Here is a 10,929-nt window from a genome sequence, read left to right as displayed (position 1 = left end):
GCCGCTGAGCCTGCGCGTCCGGAGCCTGTGCTCCGCGACGGGAGAGGCCACGGCAGTGAGAGGCCCGCGTACCGCAAAAAAAAAAAAAAAAAAAAAGAAATGCTTCAAACCTTCCGTCGATTAATACTAGAGCAGTTTTTCAGCCACCACCCTTAGGACCGTCCCTCAGGATGTTCCCAGTCCGTCGGCACGCTTCACGTTTCGGAAGACACAGATGCCCAAAATGTCCTTTGCAAAACAAAATTTTGTCCTCTCCCTAGTTCCAGGCTCTGTTGGGGGCTGCATGTGGGTGGGGGAAGGGGGGTGAGAACCTGAGGTCTGTGGCTCAGCCATTCTCCATTGGCTGGTTCTTCACGAGCAGGCAGAGTTTGTGGTGGTGATTCTGGATGAAAGAAGTTCTAGTCCATCGGCTTGGCATGTGTGGGGTGCAGTGGCCCATGCTGATTCCCCAGCTCCACCAGTTCACATAGTTCCTTGAAGAGAAAATGCATAGGCTTGGGATGCATGATGGAGAGAAAGACAGGGTAACATAGGGGCGCCAGCTCTTACCAGCCTCAGTTTCCACATCTGTCAGTGGGGGACAAAAATACCAGCCTCTCTGAGTAATTATGGGGACGGAGTGAGATAATGAGCTTAAATGCTTAGCATGATACCTTTGATTATTATCAGCTTATAGTTAATGGATACGTGCTACGTATTGCTCTGCTATATACGTGCAGTGCATTTTGCATTCAGTGTACCTCATCTTTCTGTTATAATCAGAGCTAGAACTATTACGAGCGTTCGAGGAATGGGTCCTGAAATTGAATTGCTGTGGTTTGCGGCAGATTGAGGAGTCAGTGCGGTCCATGGTGATGCGCTACGGCAGCCGGTTGTGGAAACTCCGCGTGCTCCAGGCTGAGGTCAAGATCAACATCCGCCAGACCACCACCGACCGCGCCGTTCCCATCCGCCTGTTCATCACCAACGAGTCAGGCTACTACCTGGACATCAGCCTCTACAAAGAAGTGACCGACCCCAGATCTGGAAACGTAAGGCCGGGCTGGCTCACAGAAGTCAAGTCAAAGTGGAGGCAGGCTGCCCGGAGAGCAAGACGTAGATTAAAATGGCACTTGGAAGCTTTGCTGTGTCAGATTGGGGCTGCTCCTCTGAGTTTTATGATAAACGTGTTAGCTTCTGAATCCCAGTTGTTCATTCCTCTGGGAAGGAGAATGAATCCAAAGTTTAATCCAGTCTAGAACCATGTTTGGGATAAGATGTGGAGTATTACGGCTGATTATAATACAGTTCCCAAGTTAGTTCAGTTAGGGAAATGGTATTTTCTCCAACCGTGTTTTGGAATAGACTTTTGTAAAATGAATCAAGTTTCCTATTGACTACTATATATACATGTAGTAGATTACATGTATATATATAATCGTTTTATTTTGAAATACTTAGACTCTCAAAAAGTTGCAAAAATAGCACAGAGGAGAAAATTTAGTACAGAGAATACTCATGTACCCTTCACCCAGCTTCTCCCAATGATAGCATCTTTTTTAACCAGAGGCCTTGTCAAGACAGGAAGTTGACACTGGTCCACTTCCTGTCTTGACAAGTCTGTTAACTCAAATGCAGACCTTATTTGGGTTTCACCAATTTTTACATGCACTCTGGTTTGTTTGGTGTATGTGTGTGTGTGTGTGTGTGTGTGTGTTAGTAGTATGATAATTACAGTTTTGGAGCTGTGTCTCTACATCTGTTTCCCACAGTGGCAGAGAAGAGAAGATTACTCTCCCGGGCACTCACTTTGTTATGTGATACATGCTATGCTTCCCTTCATTGCATTTTTTATTGAAATATCATTGATTTACAATGTTGTATTAATTTCTGCTATACAGCAGAGTGATTCAGTTATACATATATATACACATTATTTTTTTTAATATTCTATTTCATTATGGTTTATCACAGAATACTGAATATAGTTCCTTGTGCTATATAGGGAACTATATAGTTCCCTATAGTTCACTAGGACCTTGTTGTTTATCCATTCTATATATAATAGCTTGCATCTACTAACCCCAAACTCCCAGTCCGTCCCTCTCCCACACACCCTCCCCCTTCACAGCCGCCAGTCTATTCTCTATGTCTGTGGGTCTGTTTCTGTTTCATAAAAGTTCCTTTGTGTCATATGTTAGATTCCACATATAAGTGATATCATATGGTATTCGTCTTTCTCTTTCTGACTTTCTTCGCTTAGCATGGTAATCTCTGGGTCCATCCATGTTGCTGCAAATGGCATTATTTCATTCTTTGTTCTGGCTGAGTAGTGTTCCCTCATTGCATTTTCCTGAGGACTGGGAAGAAATAAATTGGGCAGGAGCGTGGTTCTCTGAGACTTGCCCTCCTCACTCTCTGTTTTTCTTTCTTTCTGGTCCAGATCATGTTTCACTCCTTCGGCAACAAACAAGGGCCCCAGCACGGGATGCTGATCAATACTCCCTACGTCACCAAGGATCTGCTTCAGGCCAAGCGATTCCAGGCCCAGTCCCTGGGTACCACCTATGTGTATGACTTCCCGGAAATGTTCAGGCAGGCAAGTCCTGAGGCTGAAACTCAGCACTGCCCAGGGTCCCCTTAGAGACTCCACTGGCATCCACACCCCCCATCCTTAGTTACTCTTTTTTTTTTTTTTGGCCACACCATGCAGCTTGTGGGATCTTAGTTCCCTGACCAGGGATTGAACCTGGGCCCACGGCAGTGAAAGCACCAAGTCTCAACCACTGGGCCACCAGGGAATTCCCCTTAGTTACTCTTCTGAAGACCCCACTCTAAAGAACACAGTATTCGTGAAGGAAAAGAAACTAATATTGAGAACGACTTCATAGTATATTTTTCTAAAACAAACCTAATTTCATCCCAGTGATAAAAAGGAATATAATATAGAAACTTTGGAAAGTAAAGGAGAGTGGAAAGAAGGAAAAAGTGACTCCTTGTTCCACGTACTAAAGACAAATTGCTTACCACTTCCTTCTGGTCTTTTTAATGCTTATATTAAGTGCTGGCTACATGCCAGGAACCATTCTAAGGGTAGACAGACCATGAGGAAGAGGATGGGGTCACTGCCTTTGAGGAGTTTTTGATCTACTTAAAAAAAATAATGCTTTATGTTTTTATGATTATTAAATGTACACTGGATACAGGAAAATAGGAATAAGCAAATAAAATTTCACTCATAGGTAATCACTTGTCTACCATTGAGGACTGCAATAACATTTTAGTGTATTTCCTTCAAGTATGCTTTCTATGCCTTTATTTTTTTTACGTAGAAGGGCCTTTCAAGGAGACTGAGCACACTGGCATTGGTGATATGGGTACCTGTGTACATCTTCTCCATTGCCTTGTGAATGACGTTCATGAAACTGAGGTCGTGGACTTCTACTGTCCGCAGGAAAGCATCAGTGTACTTTAGGCATAGGAGATTCAGGATAGTAGGAAAAGCTGCCATTTAGGGTCAGTAAGGCCTGGGCCTGAGTTCCACATCTGTCCTTTGCTTCCTGTGTGTCCCTGGGCAAGTTCCTTCACCTCTCTGGGCCTCACTTTCCTCCTCTGTAAAATGAGGCTAATAATATTACCTACTTTCCCCAGGTTGTGGTAAGAAATATATATAAAGTATTCAGTAGATGCTTAATAAATGGAAACTTTTATAATTAAGAATGTCATTGTCTGTATCCTTTTGCCTCAGAAGTCACAGGCCATAAGAATAAGAAACAGACAAATCAGGAATAAATCCATCCACTTTCTTTTAGATAAAGAAACAGAGTATGGTGGGCAACCCATAAATTTGAAAACAGATGAATATTTCTGAGAAAAATATATCTTATCAAAACTGACTCAAGAAGAAATAGAAAATGTAAATAGACTATAAGCATTAATGAAATTGAATTAATAGTTCAAAAACATCCATCTAGGGCTTCCCTGGTGGCGCAGTGGTTGAGAGTCCGCCTGCCGACGCAGGGGACACGGGTTTGTGCCCCGGTCCGGGAGGATCCCACATGCCGTGGAGCGGCTGGGCCTGTGAGCCATGGCCGCTGAGCCCGCGTGTCCAGAGCCTGTGCTCCTCAACGGGAGAGGCCACAACAGTGAGAGGCCCGTGTACTGCAAAAAAAAAAAAAAAAAAAAAAAAAAAAAAATCCATCTACTAAAATTGGGCCCAGACAGGGACTTCCCTGGTGGCACAGTGGTTAAGAATCCGCCTGCCAATGCCGGGGACACGGGTTCGCGTCCTGGTCCGGGAAGATCGCACGTGCCATGGAGCAACTAAGCCCATGTGCCACAACTACTGAGCCTGCTCTCTAGAGCCCTCAAGTCACAACTACTGAAGCCTGCGTGCCTAGAGCCCGTGCTCCGCAACGAGAGAAGCCACAGCAATGAGAAGTCCGTGCACAGCAGCAAAGAGTAGCCCCCGCTCGCTGCAACTAGAGAAAGCCCACGTGCAACAAAGACCCAAAGCAGCCATAAATAATTAAATAAATAAATTTGAAAAGAAAGCATTAATGAAATTGAATTGGTAGGTCAAAAACACCCATCTACTAAAATTGGTCCTAGACAGTTTTACAACAATTGTTGTCAAACCTTCAAGGGACAGATAATTCCCTTTGTATACAAACTGTTTAGAGAATAGAAAAAACAAAGGGAATGCTTCTTAACTCATTTTATCAGGTTATTATTACTTTAATATTATCCAAGATAAGAACATTAGGAGAAAGGAAATTTATTATCTCATTTATGAACACGGACACGAATCATAATTAAAATATTAGCAAATGAAACCTAGTAATGATTTTTTTTTTTTAATTTAGACTAAGTAGTACTTATCTTGTGACAGCTTGTATGGTATTAGGAAGTCTATAGTTTACCATGTTAATAGATTAAGAAAGAACTTAAATTTCTCAATAGGTGCAAAAAATGTATTTGAAAAGATAGTATCTATTTATAATAAAAGCTTTTAATAAACTAGGACTAGAAGGGAATTTTTAAAAAAATTTATTTCTGGCTGCATCAGGTCTTTGTTGCTGCACGTGGGCTTTCTCTAGTTGCGGCGAGCAGGGGCTATTCTTCGTTGTGGTGCACAGGCTTCTCCTTGCGGTGGCTTCTCTTGTTGCGGAGCATGGGCTGTAGGCACACGGGCTTCAGTAGATGTGGCACGCGGGCTCAGTAGTTGTGGCTCGCGGGCTCTAGAGCACACCCTCAGTAGTTACAACGCATAGGCTTAGTTGCTCCGTGGCATGTGGGATCTTCGCAGACCAGGGCTCGAACCCATGTCCCCTGCATTGGCAGGGGGATTCTTAACCACTGTGCCACCAGGGAAGCCCCAAATTTGTTTATTTTGATAAAAGACATCCACCTAAAATTAATAGCAGCTAATGGTGAAATGTTAGAAGTATTCGCTTCAAAGATAGGTACAGATAGAAATATCCATTAACACCCCTTCTATTCAACTTTTTTTAGTAGAGTTCTTGGCCAATGCAAAAAGATGAGAAAAAGAAAAGGTATAAAGACTAGAAAGAAGGAAGCAAAGTTATGTTTTTCATAGATGATATAAATGCCTCTACAGGAAATCCAAGAGAATTTATGGAACCAATTAGATAATACAGCAAGATCGCTAGATACAAGAGCAATGTACAAAAATTAATTGTACTCTCATAGACCAGCAATAATTGTAAAATCTAATTGGAAAAAATGCCATTTACAATATTAAGATCAGCTCCAAGTTTAGGGATAAATCAAACAAAAAACATACAGGACCTTTATGGAGGAAATTTTGAAACTTTACGGAAATACTTTAAGCCTAAATAGAGAGATAAATCATGCTTATGTATGATGCGAAGATTCAATATTGTAAAGATAATAGTTCCCCCCAAATTAATACATTCAGTATAATTCTGGAGTTTTGGTGCAACTTAAAAATTCATAAGGAAAGCAAAAGTTCATGAATAGCAGAAACACTTTTGAAAAAGAACAAAATCAGGAGGACTTGTCTTAACCATCCTTTAAAATAAGTCATTATTTACTTTCAAGCAGTAGTATGTACTACAGTGTGTAATATTATTGTAACAGAGCTAAACAAATAGACCAATGGAACAGAATAGAGTCTAGAGTCAGACCCACTCACAAACAGAACCTTGATTGAATGCAGAGGTGGGATTCTGAATCAAGGGAATAAATTTCACTAAAAGGTACAAAGAAATTTCCTATCTAATTGGGAAGAAAAATATTTGATTTCTACCTCATCTGGTGTACAAAAATAAATTTCAAGAGGATTAAAACTGCTTGGAGTGAGTTGAAAGCATAAGCATAGGAAAACCCCATAAATTTGACTATGTTAAAATTTAAAAGTTATTTATGTAAAAGAGAAAAGACAAACCCCAGATTGGGAGAATATGTTTAAATATCTGTTTCCAGCAAGGGATCAGAGCATTTATAAATCAGTTGGAAAAAAAAAAAAAACAAGCAAAACTATAAAAAATATGGGCAAGAGTTATAAATAGGAAATTGACCCAAAAAAAGAGAAACTTACAAGATCAATCAATATATTCTAAGGTGCTCACCTCACTGATAATCAGTGAAGTACCGATCAATATCACAGTACAAAAAAAAAAATCACAGTACAGTTTCACACCCAGCAGATGGGTAAACATTAAAATATTTGACAAAGCCAAGTATGGACAAGTATATGGAGCAAAGGAGCTGTCACACATTCTTACTAGAACTGTAAAACAATTTGATAATATCCAGTAAATCTGAATTTTCACATACCCTATGACCCAGCAGTTTCATTCCTAGGTATACACCATTGAAACACTCATCCGTGTTTATTAAAAAAAAAGACCATAAAAATGTTGATTACAGCATTGTTGCTGTAGAATTGGAAACCTAAATGTTCCTAAAAAGGGTTATGAATAAATAAATTGTGATATATTCATATCATGGAAAACTGAACAGCGGGGAAAATGAATAAACCAGAGCTAAATTTATCAATATGGATAAATCTCTCAAATATATTGGAGAGTTGGAAAAATAAGTTGTAGAAGGAAGTGTCCAGTGCAATACCATTATTTAAAGTATAAGTCATGCAAAATAATGCTATGTTTTAAATGTCTGCACATATGATGAAATAAAAATGTAAAAGCATACACAGGACTGATGGACAGTAATTCAGGATAATAGTTACCTGAGGGGAGCAGTGGGGAGGAGGGATGGGAATGGGATGGGGAGGGGTACACCAGGGACTTCAACTGCATTTTTCTTATTTCTTTAAAAAAAATCTTAACCTACTATGGAAAAATTATGATTTGACAAAGTCATGAGATAGGTGCTTGGGTATTTATTTATTTATTTTTCTGCATGTATGCTTCAAATAGTTCATGACTGAAAAAGAGAGAAAGCAGTAGAAAATGTACTTCCTTACTGATGTCTTCAGGTTTTTCTCTTTCCTGTCCTCTCTGTAGGCTCTTTTTAAAATGTGGGGCTCCCCGGACAAGTACCCCAAAGACATCCTGACATACGCCGAACTAGTGCTGGACCCGCAGGGCCAGCTGGTGGAGATGAACCGACTTCCTGGAGGAAATGAGGTAAAGAACTGAGTGGCTTTGCTGTACAGAAGAAATGAACACAACATTGTAAATCAACTATACTTCAATAAAATTTAAAACAACAACAACAACAAAAAACCTCACAGAGCCCAGCCAGTGGCCTGAATCACCCTTTAAAAAAATTTCCTCCTGGGGGACTTCCCTGGTGGTCCAGTGGTTAAGACTCTGTACTTCCACTGCAGGGGCACGGGTTCAATCCCTGGGTAGGGAACTAAGGTCCTGCATGCTGTGCAGTGCGGGCAAAAATAAATAAATAAATTCCCCCTGAAGAAACAAACCCGTTTTCTTGTGCATTCGTGTCCTCGCCAGGTGGGCATGGTGGCCTTCAAAATGAGGTTTAAGACCCTTGAGTACCCAGAAGGGCGCGACGTCATCCTCATCAGCAATGACATCACCTTCCGGATAGGATCCTTTGGCCTTGGAGAAGACCTTCTGTACCTGCGGGCGTCCGAGATGGCCCGGGCAGAGGGCATCCCCAAAATCTACCTCGCTGCCAACAGTGGGGCCCGTATCGGCCTTGCGGAGGAGATCAAACACATGTTCCAGGTGGCTTGGGTGGACCCGGAAGACCCCCACAAGGTATGTCATAAAGCTGGGGTGGCGGTATGACTGCACTAAGCTCATGTTGTATTTTCTGTGGGGGTGACAGCACCTCCAAGGGGGTGGAAAAAATCTTCTTGCTCTTTGTGTAGACAGCATAGATATCCATAAAGTACATAAACAGGCGTTAAAATTTCATGGGAGGGGTGACGATTAGGAAAAAAGGTCTAAATGGGATCCTTAGGGGGACAATAACGAAAAAAAAGTTATTTTTTATGTAAACACAGAGTTAATACATACTGAGCATCTCTTGAACGCAATGCACACCAAGGATGCAAATGTGAATGATAACAATCCCTGGCCTCAGGAAGTTCTTAAAAATCATCCAGGAGACCTAGAGACACCAGCTACCACAAAAGGCAAAGTGAATAGAGAAAAGCATACATCTTGTTGTGATGTGAAAATGCAGGGGACGGAGTCATTCTTTGCAACCAGAGCATGAGTTCTCAAGGGGGTGGTATTGCCACCCCAAGGGGGCAAAAATTATTCTTTTCATGTAAAAAGCATACACACATATATATGTGTACATACATACACACATTACATAAACAATATATCTATAATAAAATTTTATTGGGGGGGGTTGGCATTAAGGGAAAAAATGCTCTGTAGGGGAAAGAGAATGAAAAGATGATTAAAAAACATTAAATCAGAGAGCCCAGGAAGAAAGTGAGGTTGTGTTGTGAGGACCAGTAGAAAGCACAGAGCACACCTTCAGTTTATTGCTGTTATTAACATGATATTAACATCAGACAGGTGACTGTGTTATTAACATGGTGTTATTAACACCCCCGCCCACCCAACACAGTGTTGACATTAAAACAAAACAGTGGCTGTTGAGTGCACGAAGCTGGACTCCTAGCCTTACTGAAGTATATATTTTTAAGGGAATTAAATACCTGTACCTGACTCCCCAAGACTACACCACAATCAGCTCCCTGAACTCCGTCCATTGTAAACACATCGAGGAAGAAGGAGAATCCAGGTAAATAACTTACCAGGCAGCTCCTTCATTTTGCCTGTGGTTAATTTCAGCTACTCCCAGGGAATCTGCCTCTTCGCCTCTGGGCTTGTGACAGTATATCAAGCAGGTGGTAGTGTTTGTACAATGGGACCCCTGAGCTCCAGTGGGGGCACTGATAGCCCAGACACTTGGAGCATCCTTTAGGGTGAGCCCATCCTTGTCATCCCCAAATGAGGCACACCCTTCACAAAAATAACACATCATGCAAGGAGAATTAGGTTGGATTCCCACAGTGTCCCCAGAGCTGCAGGTTCACATTTTGTGACCAAATTAGCCAAACTGACTCAGCGGTGATTTGGTGAGCTGGGAAGATGCAGGGAGGGCCTACTCCATGAGAACGTCAAGGGCAATACCGGCTGTCTTTTCCAGGGAAGGTTGTGGGTTTTTAAAATCAGATTCTGATTTAAATCAGAATTTCCCAGGCTGAGTTTCCTGGAATGTTAGTTGGTGATTTGGGAGGATGGGAGGGAGTGAAAATTTTCCATAGTCAAGTAAGTTTGGGAAACACTGGGTTAAATGAGATCCAACAAGCGTCTTTATTGCAGGCCTTCTCAGAACATTTAATGCACTGAAATGCCTTGTGAATCCCTAATGGGTTAGGCTGTACAGTGTACTTACATGGCCATGGAATCTTGATTGATTGATTGATTGCTTGATGACTATGAACCAAGTGGCTTCTCCTTGTATACCCCCATGTCTCTGTAGACCAAAGGCTATACTAGATTGCTTCTGGAGGAATGCAGGGTGGGGTGACATTTCATTAGGACAGCCTCTGAATAGGCAAACTTTATCTTTGGTTGGAAGGGTGATGATTATCGATGCTGTGCTTGCCCTTCTAGAAACTTTAGGGCCAGTCATCAGGGGCCTAGACCCCTGCCTTCATCTCACCTCTGGCTGCTTTATCACTTTCCAATCCCTCACCTTGCTTAGCCTTCCTTCCTCGGGTCCTTGGGAAACGCATCAGCCTTGGAGTTTTCTGGGCTAGAGCTCAGTGTTTAACTCGCATTTGGTTCTTGAAGGTATGTCATCACGGATATCATTGGGAAGGAGGATGGCCTGGGCGTAGAGAATCTGAGGGGCTCAGGCATGATTGCTGGGGAGACCTCCCTGGATTATGATGAGATTGTCACCATCAGCTTGGTGAGTCCCCTCCTATTTTCTTTTCCGTCTCAACTTTTTATTATAGAAACTTTAAAATAGTCAAGAAAGTAAAGAGAATTGCTAATGAGCCCTACGTACTCATCACCAGCTCCAACAATTATCAACGTGTAACCATTCCTATGTCCCCAGTCCCTCGGCCCCCCTGTTCTGGAATATTTTAAAGCAAACTCCACTTATATCTTTCCATCTGTAAGTACCCCAATGTGGATCTCTACTAGATTAATGCTCCCCCCCTCATTTTTTAAAAACATAACCACAGTACTATTACACCCAACAGTATCCATGGCAATTCTTTAATATCATCAGAACACAGTTTGGGTTCAGTTTGAATAGTTATCTCAAAAATATCTTGTTAGAGTTGGTTGGTTTGAATCAGGGGCCAATCACCTCTTATTTTAAAGGTACTGAGTATTTAGAAGCACTTTTGTCCGATTTTAACTGGTACTAAATGACTGTCTTCCCACTCCCCAATTTGGCCTTTTCCTTTTTTTTTTTTTTTTTTTTTTT

The 10,929-nt window shown here is 41.6% G+C and overlaps 1 protein-coding gene across 4 annotated transcripts in view; it reads left to right on the top strand.

Annotated features, from left to right (window-relative positions):
• The window catches only part of ACACB (acetyl-CoA carboxylase beta), a 62,665-nt gene that overhangs the window by 35,313 nt on the left and 16,423 nt on the right, over positions 1 to 10,929 (top strand). For all 4 annotated transcript variants that reach the window (XM_028479894.2, XM_028479895.2, XM_028479897.2 and 1 more), the window contains exons 23-28: positions 828 to 1,031; positions 2,423 to 2,578; positions 7,494 to 7,616; positions 7,947 to 8,216; positions 9,125 to 9,222; positions 10,281 to 10,401. In XM_028479894.2, the coding sequence (XP_028335695.1) occupies positions 828 to 1,031; positions 2,423 to 2,578; positions 7,494 to 7,616; positions 7,947 to 8,216; positions 9,125 to 9,222; positions 10,281 to 10,401 (972 nt within the window). The remainder of the gene's footprint in view (positions 1 to 827; positions 1,032 to 2,422; positions 2,579 to 7,493; positions 7,617 to 7,946; positions 8,217 to 9,124; positions 9,223 to 10,280; positions 10,402 to 10,929) is intronic.

The sequence above is a fragment of the Physeter macrocephalus genome, chromosome 19, assembly GCF_002837175.3.
Source record: "Physeter macrocephalus isolate SW-GA chromosome 19, ASM283717v5, whole genome shotgun sequence".
Taxonomy (NCBI): Eukaryota; Metazoa; Chordata; class Mammalia; order Artiodactyla; family Physeteridae; genus Physeter; species Physeter macrocephalus.
Note: the sequence above shows the minus strand (reverse complement) of the source record. Positions and strands in the feature narration are given on the sequence as shown.